Source organism: Echeneis naucrates, chromosome 16 (assembly GCF_900963305.1).
Source record: "Echeneis naucrates chromosome 16, fEcheNa1.1, whole genome shotgun sequence".
In the NCBI taxonomy this organism is placed as follows: Eukaryota; Metazoa; Chordata; class Actinopteri; order Carangiformes; family Echeneidae; genus Echeneis; species Echeneis naucrates.
The window spans coordinates 2,531,533-2,554,752 of NC_042526.1; the positions used below are offsets into that span (position 1 = coordinate 2,531,533).

Consider the following 23,220-nt stretch of genomic DNA (forward strand, 5'->3'; position numbering starts at 1 on the left):
TACTGTGATTAGATAGCAAAGTGCAATATCCAAGATATGTTGATAATCCAGAGACCTTGATTGGAAAAAAAAATAAAAAAATTCAATACCTGATCAGACGAAGCTTATTACTTTTGTGTATTGCTGGATATCACTTGGAGTAAAGACGGTAGAATTTTTCTGTATTCTGGTGATATGACAGTCTACCTCAGTGGATGAGCTACACGAAGCGCCTCACCTCTCAGAGTCTCTGTCAGACTGGGTGTGAAACCACCACTGAGTTTGTCCCTGCATCACTTGCTCTGTGGTCTCCTCCTGCCGAAGTCCCAGCTCAGGCTCGCACACTGCAGTCGACAGAAAACAGCAAATAAAAATCTGAGGAAATTTCTGAATTGGCTTTTTTTTCCCTCTCCTCTCTCTCCTGTTATTCTTGTCGGTTAAACAAAATTCTTGATGACAACGGCAACAAAGCACAAGCGTATAACAACCAAATCAGTGAATTTTGGGGTGAAAGTGATGTTGTTGTTTTTTTTTAAATGACGGAAAGAATGATTAACACTGCAGTGACAGAGTTGTGTTAACACCAAAGTACAAAAATAAACAGTCCTTGGGCCTGAAGTGTATTAATACTTTACATTCTTCAACGTAATTACAGATGGCCAACAAAGCTCCCAGCAGCTAATGTTTTGGCTGCATTTGTTTGGAGGATTGTGTAATACTGTAGAATACACTTAAAGCTGAAGAAGGTGCCCCCCTCCCCAAACAAATGTTGGTACTTGTGGTTCTTTGTAAAATTGAATCCAAGCGATGATCCAACAGTTTGTTAAAGTGGGAAATCTGAAAGGCTGCTGATTTATGAGTTATGCTGAAATCCAATAAAGTTCCTAATTTAAAGTAAACATTTATGCTGGGCTGACAGTGGGGCTGCAATAGACAAGTGTAAACTGATAATTAATTTTGACAGGCCAGTGCTGGAACTAATGATGCATTTATTTAAGCCATTTACTTGCGTTTCGCTGAGCAGTAAAACAGAGAAAAGCTTTACAGTTTTCATGGGTTAATTGAAAAGCACCACTAAAAACGTCAAGTGATAGATGCTTCCCCTCAGGGAACCAAAGGACAGGAAATGGCCACTCGCACTGCTCACACAGAGAAAAAAAAACCCCTCAGAGAATAATGACATGTCGTTGATAAGAAATGTTTGCATATACTGTAGTTAAGTATAATCCAAACAGAGTTTGTAATTCTGCCCTTCATACTGTACTGTAGGAGCCTAATAGGACTGACAGTAAATTTCAAATCTCTGGCATAGTGTAGAAAACACGTGCACATGGAGATACAAAAGTTGTCATTTATGCTGCACTCCAGTAGTATGAGGAGACTCTCTTCTCCTTTTTCCCCTCTGAACCTTCCGCCAAAGCCCCTTCCTGACCCCGTCTAACCTCCTGAATCCCCCTCTGGTACTCCTCCAGGACATCAGGAAGGGGCCTGTAGGAGTCACGCCTGTTAAGAGGAGCTCTTAAGCACATTAAGCGATCTCGTCTGTGCTGAGGTGGGGAGAACAGTGACTTAATATCAGAGAGCGGGAAGAGAGGAGGGTGGAGGCTTTGGCCCCACAGCAGGCCAGCTTGGTGAAGGAAAGAGACACTGCAGAAATAAACAGCACAGGGTCACACACACTGAAACAAGTTCTGACCCTCACAATAGATAAATTGTAAATGTGTTTCCCAGAATGAGCTGATCTGCTTGCATTGTTGTGAGGGAGCATCCGGAACAATTGCGTAATCATCACAGCAGTCAGATGATCAGACTGCAAACATTCCAGTTGTTGAAAAAAAAAAAACAACAACTAACGTTTAGCTTGAAATGTTTGAAATTCTTCTCCTCTGATAAAACTTAACTACAGTAAGTAAATGTCAGTCTGTAAGACATTTACAACATCCAAATTAGTTAGCTTGAAGAAAACTGCTGCACTAATGTCCACCAGTCAGAACTAAACTAACACGATTTCCCCTCCGCAGCATTCATACTGCACTGCTACACACAAAGTGGCTGCGTGGGTTCTCACTCCGTCACACCTGGTGAGGTTGGTCCCATGGATCACGCTCCTGCCGACGTCACCTTTAATAATGCCGTGAGGAGAGTCACTCACGTTCAAATGCTGCATCATGTTAACGGTCAACAACCAGAAAAATGACTTTCTACACTTGTAGATGCCCTTCTAGGTTAAAGATGCCCCTCTGGCCTTCGGCTAAAGCTAACCCTTCTATTACCACATTCTAATACCACAACATCATGAAGAGCGTTTTAGGATCCTGTTTTCATGACATTTGCAAAGTGGCAGGACAATCCTAGCGTGTCTGAAATATGACTAACTCAGTGTTTTTACTTAGATGTCTGTCTCTGTGAGTGACTCAGACTGATCCCCCACTGTACACTACCTCTACATGTTTTCCCCTTAAGTGTGCCAGTGCATCTCAAACATATACTCTGACGGAGAGCTCCGCCGCCTGAGATAAATAGAAGCTCAGAGATTACGGGGGGTGAAATTGAATGCATATGAATGGTGGTAAATACTCTGACTTAAAGTTATTTTGGATGATGGATGATAAACAAGATGATTGTGTTTCAGTCGGACTTTGTAGAGGACTTGAAGTGTGAAATCGAGTTAAGTGCTCAGGAGGTAGAGGTTCCAGGCTGAAATAAAAATATATACCCTCGTGTCCCTCTGACATGAGGACGGATGTTTGGTGGAGCTGGATCTCAGTTCAGATGGAAAAGGAAAGTTGGGAGAGAGAGTGTGTGTGTGTGTGTGTGTGTGTGTGTGTGTGGGTGTCTAGGGGGTTGAGTGGAAGGCACTGGTGAAAACCTAGAAGATAAACAAGGAGAAATGCTTTAAGGCATCTAACATCTTCGGCATCTGCAGTACACAGACACTCGACATTACAAATCATAGAGAAAAAAAAAAAGAAGGAAGTGAATTGCTATATTTTTTTGCCTTTAAAAAGAAAATGTCTTGCGGCTCTCCTCCATTCTCTCCCTCTCTGTCTCCCTCTCTGGGTATGTAAGACGATACCCATTTCAAGTGGGTTACTCATGTCCAGCACATCCACACAAAGAGCCCGGATAAAATAAACACGCCGCGTCGGATATCTTGGAAAGAATCTGTCATGGGTTTGGGACTAATCACCTCCAGAAGGGGCTTGACTCAAAGCCTGAAATGTTAGCCCCTGCCGGGGAGCGCTGGCTGGGCCAAGCTGGGCTGGCTAGGCCCCGGGCACTGGGGATGGATCCGGAGGAGGGGGTGCCTTCCACAGGTCAGGACCAGGGGCACAAGAGAGAGGGCTGGCCTGGGCCCATTTAAAGAGCACCATGAGCAAGTTCGCAACACACCGTCTCCTGCTGCCACCGTCACCACTGTCTCTTGGTCACCCTGTAAAAAGGCAGCGGGGGTCGTCTTCTCCAGAACCGAGCTGGTTCGAGTTACACATTTTAAAACCGACTTGGGACAAGGGCTGTTGAGCAAAGGGTGATGTTCTAACCACTGAGCCTTGTTACTTTATCAGCTGATGTAGCTGCTTCAACTCATTTTTGGAGAACGCCGGTCCAGATTGATGAATTATCAAGAAAAGGGCGGAGGCAAGAGATAAGGATACTGGAAAGAAACAGAACTGGAAATATTTTTGTAACGCAATAGGTTATTTGGATGGAATTGGTCTGTAACTGCCAGTTGGCTGAGTGTATCCATGCATATATTCTGCTCACACATGATTCCAGTGTCAGGAATCACAGCATGGGAAAATCTAAACTGATACACTTACGGCTCAAACTAAACACTTAATAACACGATAATGCTGTCAAACTCGAACTCTTAACTAAAATATATAGTCTCCAAAAAAAAAAAAATCAACAACAGAATTGTCAAAGTTGTCATTTTGCTTACAGCCTTACAAGTTTTTAGGAAAAAAAATACTGAAGGGATCCACCCAAAAGAGATAAACTGGAATTGAAGACATCTCAAAGTCGAAGGCACGACTTGTTCTAATTCTTCTGAATATCAAACAAGATATGACCAAGCAAGCATACCATACTTATCCTCCACCAGTAATTAAGGGGTAATTCATGCTCATGTCATGATGGGACTTGGACCAGAGGGAGAGAGTGGCCACTTCACCGCCTGTCGGCGAACACTGTTGTTGCAGCTTTCACCTGGCTGCTGGATGACCAAGAGCACTGTGCTCTTTAGATGTGAGGCCTTGACCCTGCTGGGTGGAGGAGGGGTCCAAGGCAAAGAAGCCCCCCCCTCTCCCCCACACACACACACACACACACACACACACACTGCCTTGTCTTCCTGCAACTCTTCACTCCTTTTTAAGTCTAGCTGAGAACTTCAACTTCGAAACATCTCTACACCTCAGGGCAGAGCAGGAGGCCCTGGCGAAAAGACGCAGGAGAAAAAAATTTTCCTCTTATGTGATGATCAGATCACTTCTCAGTATAGTCATAGACACTAGTCTCCCCAAAAGTCCTACAAAAAATGTAATACCAGTGAAACCACATTTAGAGTAAACAAAATGAGTTCTCTTGAGTACTCTGAAGTCTCTTTAACAGAAGAGATTATCCAGCACTACTCAAAAATTGCAAATGCCGTTGCATTCTATATTATTGTAACATGCCAATGTCAGAAACATTTCTAAGGATCTACAGGACTCTCAAAGGCTCATGCATGAGCAACAAGTACAGGATGTGTTTCAATCAATTCAATATGTCAAATACTTGTAGAGACCATTAGCTCGTGCCAATCGTAGCTTGCATGCTATACTTCTGTGAAAAAGCTTTTTAAATTATTCAATAAGAGTAGTATTAACCACAATGTGGAGGATGTCTCTACCTGTCATATAATTTCTTTTGTGTGGCGCAGGCTTGTTTGCCTCCACTGGACCCCGCTGGTAATTGCTGTTTCTGAAGAAGGCCAGGCATGCAGAGGGATCTAAGAGAATAAGGGAAAGAGGGTCAAAGAAGGACAAGGCAGATCTAAAACCAGAAGCAGAAAACCAGGCCCTAACATTCGGAAAATATTAGAACAGCGCTCTGGTTCCTCTGAGGCAGATGCCATTTGGTGTTACAGCCGACATAGACCTGTATGTTGGTGGAGCAAGATGACAGGAGCCCTGCTTTTGGAATCAGGCATTCACAATTCTGATCAAAGAGCAGCCTCCCTCTACATGAGCGTGGCATGATAACCATGGCAGGACTACTGTTTCTTGGAGCAGAGCAGAGGTGAGGTCACCTTTCACTGTAGTCCAAAATGAAACAGAATGAAAGTCATCATGGGATGAATTGTCAAGAGGTTTCTTGGCAATCGTTATGTCCTTTTGCAGGCTCATAAGTAAGCCCAATAGGAGGCGACAGGCCCTGACTTCTGCTGTCTGTTATGGCTTGTTAACGTACATGGGGTGGAAAGGTTCGCCGCTGTTGAAGCAAGGCAGAAGGATGATAACGATAAGAGGCAAAAATCAGCGTGGATTCTTCCCAGTTCCTCCCATATTGTGAGGAAAAATTTCTGTTAAAAGATTAAGAATGAGGGGACGGACAGAACTTCAAGACTTTTCTGGACGAACATATCAATTTAACACCATCATCTAAAAAGATTGAAAAAATCCTTTCTCATTCAATGACACGAGGTAAATGAGTAAGTCTCATCAATATAATAATAATAATAATAATAATAATAATAATAATAATAATAATAATAAGAGCCAGCGTTCTGTATTTAAACCAGGATCCAATAGCGCTGTCAAAGTCACAGTACCGATATCTGAAAATGCAACAGTGGTCAGGTCTGGGTGAAGGAGCTTTGGATTAGAGGTAATTTGGTTGCTAATCAAAATATAATCACAATTACAATTAAATTATGGCCAAGGTCAAATCATGATTGTAATTTTTTAATAAAAGGTAAAATATATCACAACATTGTTATGCACTGTCAGGACTACAAGCATCTTGTTGCTGCTGTCTTGAGTGTTTATAGGCAGTATTTTGTGAAAATAACGTGTCAAAATGAACCACCAGTTTTACACACTGACCCTTATGTTTCTTTTGCCGTTGCTTCTTCGGCTTCATCTTCTGAGCCCTCCTGAGCATTAGATGAGCTGTGTGGCCATCTGTGAAGCCCCTGTAGGCAAAAGAACAACTGTTATACACGGTGAGTGATAGTTTGAACACAAAGGTTCAAATTTAACAATTAAAGCCCAGTGTTAATGATTTACCATTCCTCCAGGATCTTTTCTGCTCTTGCAGACTGACCGCTGAGTGCTGAGGATGAAGAAGATTTGTTTCTGAAATAAAAAAAGATTGTCTTTTAATATACAACAGAAATATACAAATTTATATTTTCTAATTTCACCACAAGTATAAAAAATAAATAACTATTTACAAAGCAGAAAGTGAAAATTTTAAAAAATTATACAGCTGTTGTGAAATCGACTGATCGTGAAAACACAGAAAGGTTTTTATTGAATTGTGTTTTTCTCTACTGTTGTGCAGTGAGGTTTGAGTGCTGTTTACCTTTGAAATGTGGAGGATGTCGAGCCAACCAACAGCATATGAATGTTAAATATCAATACAATTTAGACCCGGGTTGTCTGAACCAGTTTATTTGTATATATCAAATTTAAAATATCAAATTATTTTTAACTTTATCAGCTATAGCGATTTTGTATTTCTTTCTTGTTTGGTGCTTTGCACCAACGTACTGTTGTTTAGTGTCAGTTATTTCTTTTGGGTTCAAAAGATATGAACAAACAACTATCAGTGTGGTCGATGTCAGAATAATTCTGGTGCAGTAATCAAATAAAAAGTGACAAAATAGGGAACACATCCCAGCTAACATATTCAGTATGGTCACAACATTAACGTGGTTTGTTAAACATTTTTTTCTTCTTGCTGTGAGGAGAATCAGAGTCACGCAGCGTTATTTTGACATCAATACAGACATACTGATAAACATTATTTACCGTCACTACCACTTGAATGTTTTCTCGTTCTATCCATCAAATATAATCAAACATTCATCAAAACAGTATAAAACAGAAGTTAAGTGTATTATGCCTGACAGTTGTAGTTTCTCCATGTAAAATGGAGTACAGCCAGCTGTCAGTTGTCTGACCTGTGGGAGCTCTCTGGGGAAATTCTCTGCCCAATGGGGTCCACCTGTTCCCCAGTCACCCAGGCCTGCTTTGGCCTCCATAAAGGTGGCAGTGTATGCTGGGACAGTTCAGGAAAGGGCTCCAGTGGCTGAAAAACAAAAATGAATCAGTGTCAACTGCAATTTGTCAGCTTATTTGACTGAAATTTTAATAGCTTGCTTTTTATACAAGGTATGTACAAGAGCCCAGCTTTGTTTTAGCTCCAAAAAGAGTGATTTACAAAGTGTTTCATTTACTGAATTGATTGCATTTTCAATTTTAACTTTTGAAACCTTACATCTGCCTGACCAAAGAGATGTGCTCAAAAAACTGTGACGCTGACGCTCTGGATGGAAAAACAGAGTTTTTGTCTAGACAACTACGAGTCCTTGGTATACTCAGGGGGAAATGAAATGTAACGTACACAATAATGTCCACTTTCATTTCACTCAAGTGCATGTTTTCATTTCAAGAATTTGGCTGACACAAAGTCGGGGGTTGGTCATATGTAAGTCAAAATAACAGCATAATTACTCTCTAGATCCCGTTTTCTCTTTGTCCAAGTGCTAAATTATTGATCCCTGCCTTTGATGCGTACCTCAGCATCAACGCATTGAAACAGCCACAACAGCAGCTGCACTGCATCAGCTGGCCAAAAGCGGCTACCATGATGTACAGCTCTGAGCACGCTCCAAAGAAAAGATCCACCAAGAGGTAAATGAAGGGGGGGGAAAAAACAGGACTACAGTCCACCAGTGTGAAAAATTACATCTGCTTGTGCTGAGCAACCTTCAGCCCTCCAGGAAATAATCTTGTTTTTCAAGAGAATAAATTTAAAGATCAATCAGGGGGAGTGAGACAAATCCTGGAAGAAGGGAAGGAGGGGGGTAGGTCAAGAAAATAAGTCTTTGGTTGACATCGCACTGGGGCTGGTAACCCCCCCTAAAAAAAAATGAACTTGCCACTTTAACTGTAACAGCAACACACCAGGTTTTAAGAACAGGATAGTTGCTTTACCTTCAGAGACAGCGGCTCCTCTGACACTGGCCGATGTCTGGAAGGCGAGTTAAATTCAGAAGGCAGCAATGTCCAGTGTTTCTCCAGCGTAGCCTTCATGAAAATTCATAGTTTTAACATGAATGTATATTCATTTTTCTACATACATAGTTTTTATTATATTTACACTATTTCACAAGAGTACTTTACGGTTAACGTGAGGAACAGTAGAGAGTGATAGCCCATAAATCTGTGCATTATATGTGTAAGTTTTTTGTGCATGTGTGTCCAAATGTTCATGACAATTTAGACTTCTATTCAAACGTGTGTGTTCCTTTGACTATGTATGTATCTTTGCAGGTTTCCATGTGTGCGGGTTTGTGTGTGTAGTCAGACATGCTGGGTGAGTATTTGTGTGTATTTATGGATCTTGGTCTTAGCCTCTGCAGGGTTGTGTGTCTGTTGGGGGAAATGGGGGTGGGGACTGAACCATGAAAGTGTATAACACATGAACTTGTGTGCATACCTCATCAAGGACAAATTCATCCATGTCTAACTCCTCAAAGGTTTCGTCCTCTCCGCTGTCGGGGCATGTGACAGCAGCGAGAGCAGCCGAGAGCCTCCTCCTCAGAGCAAAGCCCCTCCAGAACGCCTAGAGGTTCCCGAGGAAAGAAGGGGAAGAAAGCTCTCCGTGAATCACGGGGGAAAACGTAAATATTGTGTGTTATCCCATTAGAGAGATAAAACATGTTAACCTCTTTTAATTGCTGAGCGCTCTGCTGTCTGAACTCTGTGTGACTCCAGGCTGCTCCGAGACAAATGGAGCTGCAGTGCACCTCTAAATCCTCCAATTCCCCATGGACTTGTGGGGGGCGGGAGGGCACACTTTACTTCAAGTTGAGCCGAGCAGGAATCCAAAACTCTTACTACCGCGTTTCTGATTAATCACTCCGTTCAACCCCAGCATACGTACACACTATTCTACTACACCACCACCCCCACCCCTCTATCTTAGACAGCCTGGAAGGACCCATCAAACAGTTTTTTTTTTTTGTTTCAAGAGGGGATTTAGGAGAGCATGTTTTTCAGAACAGCAGCTTACACCTATGCAGGGGATCGGCCAGATAAGATTCCAAGGCACGTATGAGGTCTGAAGATGAATGATAAGGGTGAAAACTTCACATTTTCAAATGTCCACTGTGTAAAAATGATTTTAGCCTTCAGTTGAAATACTGGAGAACTGTAGCTGTAGTTGGTGCGTATTATCTTACATATCGATGATAAAGGTCTGAATATTAGTTAAGCTTTCAAACACTGACTTTTAATTTAACCAGCAGACCTTGAAAGAAGTAGTTTACTGTATCTGTCCTTTGTGTTTTAATACATATTTACATAATGGATTGATACCTGATCTAATTGGTGAAACAAAATTATTACTACAGAGAGGCAAATGATTCAAATAAATATCTGCCCCATATTTCATAGTATGAATCATTTGGATTTAGACAATAACAATATTTATTGTCCACAGAACTGGAAATTTGCATTTGCTATCACAGGCTGGTTTTAACACATTACTGTGATGGCCATAAAACATGATGATTCCAGTGTGAATGATGCCTGCTAGATTAACAAAAGTAATGAACCTGGTATGAAGGACTTTGTGTAAATTTTCTTGGTGGCTCGCACAGCTCACGTCATCATCTGGAGGACAGTTTAGTGAATTCAGAAAAGTGTAAATATTTGACCATTTTACCTGGATGACAGCTGCTGCATAGTCTTGTTCAACAACACCTTTGTTAATATAGGAAGGTCCCGGCTCTGGCTTTCCACCACCTCCTTCCCCTCCCTCCTCAGCTGCGGGGGGGCTGCCAATCTTCCCACATTTCTGTCTGTATTTTCGCCACCAGTGCTGAATCACAACTGCCGCTGTGCTGCTCCAGAAAGGACACACACACACACACACACACACAAAGTGAGGGATAAACGTGAAGTCATAGCACCTTCATCTTTCAAAAACATGGTTTTATTTCTGAGCTGACATCTGGAGAGAATGACCCTGAGAGAGTTTCAGCCTGTCCAGAGCTACCCTTCATATCAAAGATCTATTGTCCTCCCAAAGATAGCACGGTGTTAATGATGAAGCTCCGTGTTAAAATGAATAAGATGTTCAACATCTTCTGCCGTAAATCAAAGAGAGGAGGCTCCAATGACGACAAACGCTCCGCCAGCAGAAACTAATAAAATGCTCTGCTGCTATAAAAAGTGTTGTATGAAACAACGAAGGAGTTCACTTTCAGTCAGCAGTATCAGGTTTTGTACCCTCATTATATCAGCTGATGTCTCTCATTTGTTTTCAGCCGCATATTGTTGGATGGCCAGTGCACATACATGGACAGTACTGATTCAGTTGATTACTTTTTGGGGTTTTGAGGATGATGGTTGGACGCAGGTGCAATTTCAAAATGGGAGGAGTGAAGGCCTAAAGGGTCTAAAGTAGGGACAACTGTAGATTACCTCTCCTCTGAAGACCAGTAGCTCCCATTGATGTTGTTCCTGTTTGGAGTGGTAAGTGGAACTTCTTCCCTGGGCTTGGGGTTGTCAGAAAACTTTTCAGCATTGCTACTGTTCATGTCCAGTGCGATCTCAGGCTTTGTGGATACAGTGTGGTCGCCACATTCGTGGGCAAACCTCTGGTCCACGGCCAGCTTCAGAGTCTCAGTGAAGTGTCGGCAAGACTTATTCACAGCATCCAGGTGAGATGTAACATTACTGCAAAAAAAAAACTAATTTCAGACTCTGCAGTGATTCTAGTAGTAGTGGAGGACCTAATCACCAATACATAATACAATTACAATGTATCTTAGCTTGAATCCATGTCAACTAACCTAACTAATGACTAGAGGCCACTTTCCACTGTAAAGGCTTTTGATCTCATTTTGAATGATGTATGTAGTAAGAAAAATGTCTTATACTTCACAGTGACAATCAAGAAATCTCACCTGAGACCATATCAGTATATTTGCTTACTAAAATCTAATTAACTTTTCTTTTATTAAACAGACTGAAAGCAATTGTATCTGTAATGATTATTGCAGAACTGTATTTCACATGAGAGTTACAATAATTCAATTTAAGGCATACTGTTATGAAATAGTATTAGAAACAGTGTATTCAGCATTTTCTGAGAAAAGAGAAATTCAACCTGTAAATTAATGGAGTATCAGATTTTTCTGACTGCACTGGTTCATCTGAGGTGAAGTGAATGTGTGTGAGCATGTGTGTGTGAGAAGAGTTTCCCTGGCCTGTGCGTGCTCTAATACCATATAATGTCTCTTTCACTGAGGGGATAAACTGACTACAAAGCCACCTCAATGGAAACTTAATGAATCTATTAGGAAAGCTTGGATCCGCTCCCCCGTCCCCTCCCTCTGCTCCACCCTGAGGGGCTTTCAGCACCAAGTCGGTCTGGAAGGCCAGTAGCCTTAGGTAGGACGGCTTCTTCTCTACAAAGACCCAGCTCTTCATTCTCAGTGGGACAAGAAAGAGAGGTTCAAAAGGACTGTGACACAAATGACCCCCCCCCCTCCCTCCTTGTACCTGCTGGTTCACTCCAGGGTCACAATGAACATGCATAACACTGGTGTAAGACATAGTGAACCTGCAGTGTAACACTTGTGTTCGTGAGAAGAAAATACTAAAGCTAAACACAAACTTAAACAGCTCATTTGACCAGCAAGACCTTTCCCACTGCTCTTTGAATGTACATGGGCACATGAGTACTATTTTCTACATAGATTTGACAATATTGGAATCTATATCCATGAAGAGTACATCCTTTTAGAAAAATTTGCAACCCCCTGCTCCCGCATTATGTGCAAGTCTCAAAGTGGAGTGGAAAGTAAGGGTGGGGAGGTTCGGATGATGAATGATTGCATAGCAAATCCCACAGTCCTACAAGAAACAAGTGATTCTCTTACTGCAAATTCCAAGGCTGTAAATCCTGACCATGGACACTCACCATGTCAGTTATGAAGTTTGCATGCACATTTATTGCCGTGTCTTGATGAATATTGACTGTAACTATTATTATTATTACATTAAGGATTGATTCCACATTATTTTGATGAAATCCAGCTTGTCGTTTTAAGAATTTTGCAATGATCAGTAATGAGAGTCATTCAAGGAGAATACACAATGTGGCCATAACAAAGAAAAATGAAAGAAGCAATAACTTTTTCATGGACTTCTGTCAGAAATGATTACTCATACAAACTTGTGTTTTCCTACTTGATGCTTGCACTGGAAATTAAAGTACCTTGTATATGTGAAATAAAGGCGTATTCAGACTTCAACCTGCACCCAGTAAAGAAAAGCTGTGAAACCGTACCCCTGGTAAACTCCTTAGCTTCCCATCTTAAAGTCACCAGTAGACTGGCGTGTGGCACTCATCTCACCTCCCCGAAACCCAAGTCTGACACAAGGTCAGGCCAGGGGTTAAATGGTCGTGTTGGTCCTTGCAAAGCCCCCAGAATGGCTCATTGTCCAGGGGCCAGGGGGGTAGAGGGTACACAGCGAGGGGTGAAGCAAAGGCAGCGCCACGCTAACCCCCGAGCCATAGGAGTCCTCGGTGTGACCTGTGTGCATAGCCGTCGCCACGTTTCATCTTTTGTGCTGCGTAATTTGGAAGGGTCATGAAGATAAGCAGAAAGTTGACCACTGCTTTAAGTGTTGGTGGTCCCGTCTAGCACAGGACTGTCAATGTGTGCAGAGGCCAGTGACATTGAAGGAGTTGTGAAAATAGATGGACGTTGTCTTTAGGCTCACTACACCCTATGTATCAGACATAACAAGGAGATAGCTCACATTCCTGCCTGCTTGATGTCTGTCTGTCTGTCTGTCTACCAGGACGATCAGCCCATTCTTAAAGGTGCAATACAGCATCTTATCAATGAACTTATTTTTGCAGAACAAATCAAAGACATTTTTGGTCAGTTTGGTGTAGAATTAATAATTATTTAACACAAATGGTGATGGAAAGGTACAACTATGAAAAACAGTACAGTAGAACACCTTGAGGACAGTTTGACAAATCTGAGCTGACAATTTATTTATTTCCTTAGATCTGTGCCAACTATGGCCATTACACAACTCACTTTACCAACACAGATAATGCAAACATGTTATCTAACACAGCTGAGAAGCAGTATAATCCCTACATGAGGCCTGTGTTCATCCATAGTCACCTCGCTGACTGTGCATCAACACCAGCAGACACAACTTCTTCTCTTACCTGAGCTCCCTGTCGTGCTGCTGCTGTAAATCACGAGTCTGGTTTAGCTGAGCCTGACAAAACGTGAGGAAGCAGTCGCCTGAGGCCGCGCTGACCCGAGGAACAGCAGGGGCTGACATGAAGATGTCTGTCTCTTGGCCATCAACAGCTCTCAGGCCAGGCAAAGCCTTCTGCAGAGCAGATCTGAGGGAGACAGCAAATTGGATTAAATTTCATGTCATGCTTTAAAAGCCTTCATTTTTATGTTTTCTACATTAACAACAAAAAAATTGACTTCTTAAATGGTCAACCGTTTTTCTTTTGAAAGAACAGTTTTGTTGCTGTTGCAAAAAGAAAGGAAAGAAAGACTGCAATAATCCCTACAAGGCAGACAAAATCCAAGAAAAGCTTCATAATAAATTGAAATCAACATTCTAATAAGACTTCTGCTGACACATTACATCAGAGGTTTTAAATGACTGAATGCACCCTGCAATTTGTACTAACACCAGTAACATCAAAGACCAAGGTGATAGAAAGTGGCTTAAACAGAGCCCCCCCCAAAAAAAAATGCTATTTTAAATATTGGAGAAGCTTTTCAAAAGAGACTAGAGGTCTTCTCTGGGCTACAGAATGTGCCATGTAGTTTCTGCCCTGAGGCTTGTACCACCGGGCATCAGTATGATTTGACTCAATTGGCCTCAGAAATCACTAAACATTTCTGACTTGTGTTGAACAGATTTAAGTGCATTTGGTTGTGTTTTGTTTTTATTTCAAGCTCACTATTTAATCCTCGATAAATCTAATTCCGCTCCCCATCGTGATAATGATCACTAGCTTATTTTGGTGGAAAGGTACTCGAATACAGAAACGTCTGCAGCAGCCGCTCGCTGTTTTTTCTTGACAGTTTGATAAAACAGATTGAGGTCCCGCTGAGGCCACTCATTGTTCATGCTGTTCTCTATGCTGTGTGCACTGTACAATTTGTCCTCTGGACTAATCTATTTAAGGTAATTGGGTGAATTATTTAACTTTATTCACTGGTATAAATAATGCACACTGTGATCTAGCATTCAATCTAAACAATTTTTGAGGCAATTAGTTTAATTGTTAACTGGATTATTATGTCTAAAAGTGTAGTTACAGAGCTGCCGTGGAGAAAAATCCCAACTTAAAGGAAAACATCAGGTACGATTAGTCTTTAAAATGGAGGGGAGCCCCGAATGGTTGAGTCTGGGGGAGAGGTAACCGCTGCCCGGGGCTAAGGATGTACAAGCAGAGGAATCTCAACTATCTGCCAGAGAAACAGACTCCGAGCATCCACCAGCAGAGCGCAGGTCAAATGTGGTCTGTGTTCAGTGGGAAAATGTGGAGCTGGAAACTCTACAGGACACTGGGGAATGGCAACAATAAATCCATAAAAAAATACAAGCCCTCAGGCTATGAAGTGGATTTTTTAAAACATTTATGAAAGACTGGGTTTTTCAAAATTGATTCCCAACGCACTACAAGCTCTTAAATCCTGCTACCATGCCACCAGAGGAGGATAAAACGTGTGTCGAGGGCAAGTTTTCATTTCACCAGCTCATAATGTGTGTTTTTGTGATTATGTCTGATTTTATGTCTTTACAGGTCAATCTCAATATGTTTTACCAATCCATGACTGTAATAGACTTTTAAGGGTAGCTCTCTTTGGATTAGTTAAAACAAAGCTCCTTACAGTAAATCTGCTGTCCTCTGCACTCTACATACCACAACCACTGATTGTTGTGATAGAAATGAAGAAACAAAGCTGATGGTGCGATCATCTTGCCACTTTGGGTGCTTTTTGTCTTATCCATAATGTATTATGATTCACATACAGGTTGTTAACTTCTTTCTTGAGATACTTGGGGATTTAAAAGTTCATACCATTCACAGAAAGCACACAAAGTTCTCCCCGACCACAGTGAGTCAAAGACGAGACCACAGAAGACAGGATCTGTGCACTGTCAGAGGGGATGCGGGTTTTGATGTGGCCCACTTGGTCTCCCTGACACAGATCGGGATTAGATTCCAACCCTTTGGGCATGTTCTTTGACTGGCTGTCTTCAAATGAAGCTCCAAACCTAAACAAGACCTTTTGATTGTTACATGAGCGCACTAATTCGGCTCAGGAGGGGACGCCACTTAGACTTATTTGGGAGAAGACCAATGTACAAAACAATTAGATGCCATGAGCTGTTGATGTTTAAAATGGAGGATTCCATTTATATGAGAACTTGGGGAGCTGTCTCTCTGGTTTCAGAACAGTTTGCCAGTTTTCATGATCTTGACTTTTCTCCTGTTGGGGGCTCATAAATTGTGTATTTTTGAAGGAACTAAGCTTAGAGTGCCACAATTTAGATGCTACGAATCTCTCCATCTTCCATCTCGCAGCAATATCTGCATTGACTTGGACTTCAACCTGAACATCTCCGAAAGGTATATAAATTTTATCTGCCTTTTTGGGGGGTAACAACTGGTCTTGGCCCACATTCCTTCATCCTCTCCATCCAGTTCGTTTGTATTAGAACAAGTTAGTATTTCATTTAGTGAAGACTTCCTCCATAAAAGGCTGCTAAAGTGGACCTGATTAATCAAGGCCCAGTGTTTTTTTTCCTTTCACATCTCCCAAAAAAATTTGGCTTCAAACAGGGAGTGAATTTCTCAGCACTTGCCTTTTGGTGCTTTAATTTAGTCGGTGTTATAACTGGCTTGGGATGAAAGGGTCGGGGCAGGAGTGTGGAAATACAGAGGGTTAATTCCACTGCTGGCACTGGGGGTTAGGTAAAGTTCAATGAAATATCAAGGTAATGTTTCAGTCAAGGTTTAAGATGAAAAAAATAAATAAATAAATAAAAATCACCTTGACACGTGACTCACGTTTTTAAGGTTGTTCTTTTTTTTGACTGGTGGAAGTCACCAGTAAATAAATACACATTTTATATTAGTAATATTGTACCAAATGGTTAGTGGTAAATAAAGCAGAAACATTTTGCACTTTAACTGACTCCACTCATCTGATGATTATGATGTTGCTCATTTAAAGGCTCGAATGTTGTTGGATAAGCTGAAAAAAAAAAGAAAAAAAAAAGTACAACATTAAGGGTTTTTTTTAAGGGTGAGCTAAGTATGGTTTTTCATATTTTGTGTATTTTTCTGTGACTACATTGGTGTGAGTAAGCCAAATAACTGCAAACCTGTAACAGCTCAGATCTTTGCTTATGAAACGCTGACAAAAACAAAAAGAAAATACGAGATTGATGCATATTTCTCATATAACTCTGTTAACCGTCTTAACGTAGGAGAGATATTTAGGCACTGTAAGTGTATGACTAAATTGGCACTGAAAGGGTAATTGGTTTTTCTGCTGTATCAATATTTTGGGAATTAGGAGCACTTAGCATGACGTACTCACATACAGATGTCGGTGGCACGTTGCAGTAATCTAATAGCAGACACAGATCACAGTGCTAATCCTAGGAAGTGGAGAGGAAGGCCTGTGTTCTGCTGGAATGTTTAGACTACCAGAGCCAATAGACCGAATTTGTGATAGAGAAGTACTGGATTTTCACTGGTATGTTACTTTGAACATCCATCACATGGAGTGATCGTTCAGAGCAAATGAAGGTGAAGCTAAACTTTTTTTTTTTTCCCCTGAAGAATTTCCAGAAAGAACAATAGATATTTCTATTTACATTAGTTTGATAGGAAACAACTATGGCAGGTACCACAGAGGAATTAACATCACTGGTGCATTGAAATCATCATCCTGAAAGCAGAGGTACACAGAGGGGATAGCAAAATTATTTCATTCCTGGAAAACAGTAGCCTGTTTAATAATATGGCCTCCTTCCAGACTTCACCTTACCTCCACCTACTTTCCTGCTGCAACGGATTCCCTGCGAGATGGACTTCTCGAAGGAACTGACATCCCTCCAGGTTTTCACACACATTCTGCAGATCTGAGACAGAAGTGGGGAAAAGTAACTTGGCTATGTCAACACCAATATGTTTCCCACCGTCCATCACTTTCACCAGTGTCTCAGCTGGTTATGCAGAGCTACATCAACTGAATGAAATAAATTGAGGCATGAGGTGACTTATGAATCTTATTTCCATGGAGTCATTCTAAAAAGGCAGCAACAGAGCCAATATGAATGCAGCAGCGCAATATAAAATGAGAGACCCAAGAAGTCTTTATGCCTAAAGTTTTAGTGCATCTAAATTTATAGCCATCATAACTTCTTTTGCTGAGTGAAATCAACCTGTGGCTGAGTGATAGGAGGTCTGTGAGCATGCAGATGGAATGTAATCAGTGTGAAATTGGATGTAAACTAATAACAACAATCTTTAAGATCAATTTTCAAAACCCAGGATTCAAAGTTTTTCTAACAAGGCAGCAAACGAAAATGAAAAAAACAATGAAAATTTGCCCACATTACATACGTAGTAGACTTGATATTCCTTAATGATGAAGAAATTAGATTTATTTAATCAGGTAAATCAAGGCAACATGTTACCAGACATGCAGTTGAATCGAAGATCCAGACTAGCCAGGGACACAAAATCTGACATGGAGGGCAGCAGAGTAATTCTAGGAAAGAGGGAGTCGTATGGTAAATCTTTTGAACACTGCACTTCATGTTGCTTTAAACACAGAACATTTAGAATGATGTGCCTGGTTTATCTTAACTTATTAATATTGCACGAGTCGCCAAAATGTGTATTTTACATTTTTTTAAAAAGAAAAAGCCACAAGTTTCGGTAGGTCTTGAATTTCATTATGGACATGGACATTTCTTTCCAGTGTGGGTCCAGTGGATAGTACCTGTTTTGAGCCACAGAGAGGTGGTGCATGAGGGGAAGCCAGCAGCCGGCGAGGCCCTGCAGGGAGGAGATGCTGTTGTCGTCGAGGTGCAGTTCTCTGAGGAGGATGTGGTTGGTGAGACTTGGGGGCTGATGGACAAACAAGGTGAGGCTGTGAGATAACACTAGTAACAACAAGGGGTTAGACTAACTTCAAGCTGCTGCTGGTCCAGCAGCAACCAATCCATCAATGCCAGTTGTTTCAGTCCAGCTGTGTTTACAGTCTCCAGCTTGTGTCTGCTCATCCAGGACCAAGTGGTGCCTTGGGAACACTGAGGACGTACATACTATTTAGCTTTGTTTTATTCTTATTTTGTACCCAACCTTCTCTTCATTTTGGCTTTGCTTTATTTAGAAATCACTGAGATTTATTTTTTTAGCCATTTCTCCAACTGATACAAAGCAATCTCCCAGAAGATATTTCAACCTGATTGCACTGACACACCCTTCACACACCAAGTTCCTACTCTTTTTGTTTGGTTGAAATTTTGATTGTGGAAACTTTTTGTTTTGCACAAGAGAGTTCTCATACAAAACCCATCAGATCATCACATCCAGTGTGTTGCGTTATATTCTTCAGCTGGACTGAAGGACAGTGTGGTCTTTGCTAACTTTGATTTGTTAACTGGGCTTGCTTGTTTTGGGAGTTGGTGATTGAAAGAATTAAGCTCATACAAAAAGTTTGACACCTATATTACATGTTTGGTTCAGATGTTTTTTCTCAGTTTCAGAAGCCTTCCACAAATATCTAAAAATTAATTTTGGGGTGGTGGTTATGAAATCATTTATGTGAATTTTGTGTCATGTTTTTGTTTCTTTATTTTGCAAAAGAAACAAAGCAAAATATGGAACAGAATAAAACAATTATTTTTCTTCATGATTTTCTGTGGAAATTCCCATCATCCTTACGTAAAAATTATTATTTACATTCTCACAAGTTGAAAACAGAATGACGTGAGCTTAATTCAATAAAACCTTATGGGTCCCTCCTCTCTTTTCAAATCAGATTCTGTACAGGCCTCAACTATGAACAGTGACATCAGATCCACTGTTTTCAGTGATCAACTGTTTGTTTTTTTTTTCTCCTTACCTCAGTCAAGCAGTTGGCATTCAGGTCCAGTGTGTGAAGCAGAGCACAGCTCTCCAGTCCTTCCACACTTGCCAGGTGGTTGTGTGAGCAGTCCAGGTGCACAAGGGTGCAAATGTCCCTCAGTCCTTTGGTGCTGATCAGCTGGTTGTGGTCCACTGATAATCTCTGCAGTCTCTTCATAGACTCCAGACCAGCTGGGGATAAGATGAAAAGAGGCCACTTCACTCACAACAAAATATTATAGTAGCTAAATGTGGAATTCGATTCATTTAACCTCTTGCCTTGCCACTATCTATTTATGACTTAAGCACCACAGCTCAGGGCCCAGGGTGAGCTCAGCTGATAAATCATACTTCCTTAACTGCAGTGAATGAAGTCCAGGACTAGAAGGAAAAGACATGAAAAGAAGAGAGAGGCTGCCCTCTTGTGGAGAGTGGAAGATGTACACGGATTTCAGGCTCATCGAGCTTCATCTGTAACTGCTTCTGTAGAGCAAGGGTGGACAGCGACGAAGTAAATTTACTTGAGTATTAGTTTAGGGGATGCGTTTACTTTACTAAATTTGAAAGACAAATATTGTACTTTTTACTCCACTACATTTCCATTTATGCTCTTTTCACTCGCTACTGTTGCACTTGTAGCCAGAATTTGGATGTCTTCTGTTGACATCACAACAACACGGTCCAACTCCTCCTCACTCACAGCTAAATACATGTCTGTCTTTCTGCACCAAAAAAAAACAAAAAAAAAACAAAACAACGAGTAATGTCCCGGTGTGTCAACCGATTCGGTCCCCCCCAAGTTCCTGTTCCCCTTTACGCTGATTTACTGCTGATTCGTGTGTAGGTGCTCTGTTACCGTGTGTACTTAAAGAAGAAACGTGGTGATACACACCAGGTAATAATACGACCAAGATATATGATGTAGAATGACCCGATCGTTATGGAGAAATAATCCAGGTAGGGTGAGGATTATACATCGTGGCCATGTCTGTACGTGTTCCAGTTAAGAATATGACCACGATGTATAATCCTCATCCTACCTGTCATTCTACATCATACACCGTGGCCGTATTATTAGCTGGAACACTCATTAGCTTGTATCCAGAGTTTGGATGTCTTCTGTGGACATCACTTACAACAACACGGTCCAACTCCTCATCACAGAATACAGGTCTGCGCGCGCGCGCACACACACACACACACACACACACACAAAAAAACATTAACTAGTAATGTCCCGGTCCTTGTGTGTGTTGTTGTGTCTGAAGCGGTGGAGCGCTTCTTCTACATTTGCGGTCAATATCTTTATAGGAATAAATTCCTCTGCCCTGTCACTGTCACTGTCTCTGTTACCTGACTGCAGCTGGAGCCCTCTCCTCTCTGTCTCTTCCTTTCTGATGGAGCTCCCAAACTCAGCTGTTTCTGTCAAAGATAACGTTTTGTGTCGGGCTTTAATACAAGCTAGGCTAATGGACGTTAGCATTAGAGTTAGCTTACGTTACAAGCTAACGGCCCTGTTTCTTACCTTGCTCTACGTCCCAAATTCACCGTCACAACCTTAAAAAAAACTTAAAACATTTGTATAGAAAATTTCTCCAGCCTTTATTTTCTTATTCTTCTTTCTTTTCCTTTCTGATCACTGGATGATGGACTGATGCTGACTGGACATTCTCCTACCGAACTTCAGACAGCAGGCTAGCATAGCAACAGTAACCAATGGGGGCGGGGCTTAGGGAAGGCTCGGTGGCCAACCCATTTGTTGTGGGGGGGTGGTGGTTACAATTAGGAAGAAAACAAGTTAAAATACTGAAATATTATATAATCTTTCACTAAAATAGTTCATCTCAGTGGGTGACTTGTTCGCTTTACTGGTCTAGTCTGTGGACGCGTCCTGTTCCCCTTTATGCTGATTTACTGCTGAGTCGTGCGTACTTACTGGTATGGTATTTATTGTATAACAAAATAAATTGAGAATGCATTTGTTTGGCCATTCTTTGTCAATCTTTGTGTAAATGGATGCCAGCTAGCATAGCTGTGCGAGAGTAGCCTACGTTAAGTAAACCTCACTGCCAGGTCACATACACTAGTTAGTCGCTTCGAAATGGACTGCTAGCTAACTGGTTAGCTAGCTGGTTAGCATGCTCGACTGACGGATTGATGACATTGTTTTTGATGTATGACGTTACTATAGCTTACCGTTTATTTGGAAAACGGGCGGAGCGCCTGCGAATGACATATTTCTGCTCTTCGGAAACACCCACCAGATAGTGTCCGTATTTTTTATTAATTCACGAACTCGTTGAACACAAGTTTGTCCATTTTACCATAAAGAACATACACTCACATGACAAACGCTCATCCACCCTTTGGGAAACTGGGTTGGGAATTAGATTGTGCCCGGCGTTAGTTCCAAGTAAGTGCATCCTTTTACAAAAATCAATGATCCATTCACTAGGTCCAAATAATTGTCATTGATTGATCAACCAGTTAAACTGTAGCATATACACAAGAAAAATTCAGCAACAAAGCGTGGTATTTATTTACTCATAAAAATTATAAACAAGTCAACAGGCGTGGACTCGCAGCTAAGAAGAAGAGGTCACGTGGGATGCTGGAGCCCATCGCAGCCCACTCTGGGTGTGACGTCATCACGTTTGGTCAGGTGACGTAAATGTGAAATGGTGAAATAGCGTAAATGTAGGCTGCAACTCGAGCAGCGCTGTGGCGCAGCGGTAATGCTGCCGCCCCGCACCTAGGTGGGAGGGGTTCGATTCCTGGCTAGGGTAGGTGATGTAATGTGATGTGATGTAATGTAATGTATAACGTAATGTAAGGTGACCCCGGGGTTAGTGATGATAATATGTATACATGATGTAAATGTAATGTGATTGTATGACTTACTGTAACCCTAAATGTATGTAATATGTAATGTAAATGTATATATGTAAAGGTCCATTCCGGTGTGGGCACCTGAACGTGTATGGAGTTAATTGGTTGCGAGTAATGGACTGGGCTAATGCAGATACGGCGCCCCCCCCAGGACCTAGGCCGAACCAGACCAGACGGGTGACGGCACCCCTCCAGGAACGGACCGAGACCAGACCGGAGACAGGACGCGTCCACAGACTAGACCAGTAAAGCGAACACCCACTGAGATGAACTATTTTAATGAAAGCGTATGTAACTTGTTTTCTTGTTTTCTTCCTAATTGTAACCACCCTCCCCCCCACAACAAATGGTTTGACCACCGATCCTTCCCTAAGCCCCGCCCCCATTGGTTACTGTGCTAGCCTGTTGTCTGAAGTTCGGTAGGAAAATGTCCAGTCAGCATCAGTGATCAGAAAGGAAAAGAAAGAAGAATAAGAAAATAAATGGTTGAGAAATTTCCTATACAAATGTTTTTTAAAAAGGTTGTGACGGTGAATTTGGGACGAGAAACGTAGAACAAGGTAAGAAACAGGGCCGTTAGCTTGTAACGTAAGCTAACTGGCTCTAATGCTAACGTCCATTAGCCTAGCTTGTTTTAAAGCCCGACACAAAACGTTATCTTTGACAGAAACAGCTGAGTTTGGGAGCTCCATCAGAAAGGAAGAGACAGAGAGGAGAGGGCTCCAGCTGCAGTCAGGTAACAGAGACAGTGACATGGGGGGGCAGAGGAATTTATTCCTGTAAAGATATTGACCGCAAATGTAGAAGAAGCACTCCACCGCTTCAGACACAACAACACACACAAGGACCGCGACATTACTCGTTAATGTTGTGTGTGTGTGTGTGTAGGCACACAAACTTGTATTCTGTGAT

General features: G+C 41.6%; 1 protein-coding gene across 1 annotated transcript in view; it reads right to left on the reverse strand.

The window, feature by feature from the left end:
* lrriq1 (leucine-rich repeats and IQ motif containing 1) overlaps positions 1-23,220 on the reverse strand; it is a 33,247-nt gene that overhangs the window by 4,072 nt on the left and 5,955 nt on the right. The window contains exons 10-23 of the mRNA XM_029522387.1: positions 19,418-19,611; positions 18,290-18,417; positions 17,982-18,055; positions 17,330-17,423; positions 13,459-13,641; positions 10,683-10,937; positions 9,922-10,057; positions 8,692-8,817; positions 8,187-8,279; positions 7,151-7,278; positions 6,252-6,320; positions 6,069-6,157; positions 4,874-4,972; positions 218-323 (exon numbers count right to left, since the gene is read on the reverse strand). Of these exons, the coding sequence (XP_029378247.1) occupies positions 218-323; positions 4,874-4,972; positions 6,069-6,157; positions 6,252-6,320; positions 7,151-7,278; positions 8,187-8,279; positions 8,692-8,817; positions 9,922-10,057; positions 10,683-10,937; positions 13,459-13,641; positions 17,330-17,423; positions 17,982-18,055; positions 18,290-18,417; positions 19,418-19,611 (1,774 nt within the window). The remainder of the gene's footprint in view (positions 1-217; positions 324-4,873; positions 4,973-6,068; positions 6,158-6,251; positions 6,321-7,150; positions 7,279-8,186; positions 8,280-8,691; positions 8,818-9,921; positions 10,058-10,682; positions 10,938-13,458; positions 13,642-17,329; positions 17,424-17,981; positions 18,056-18,289; positions 18,418-19,417; positions 19,612-23,220) is intronic.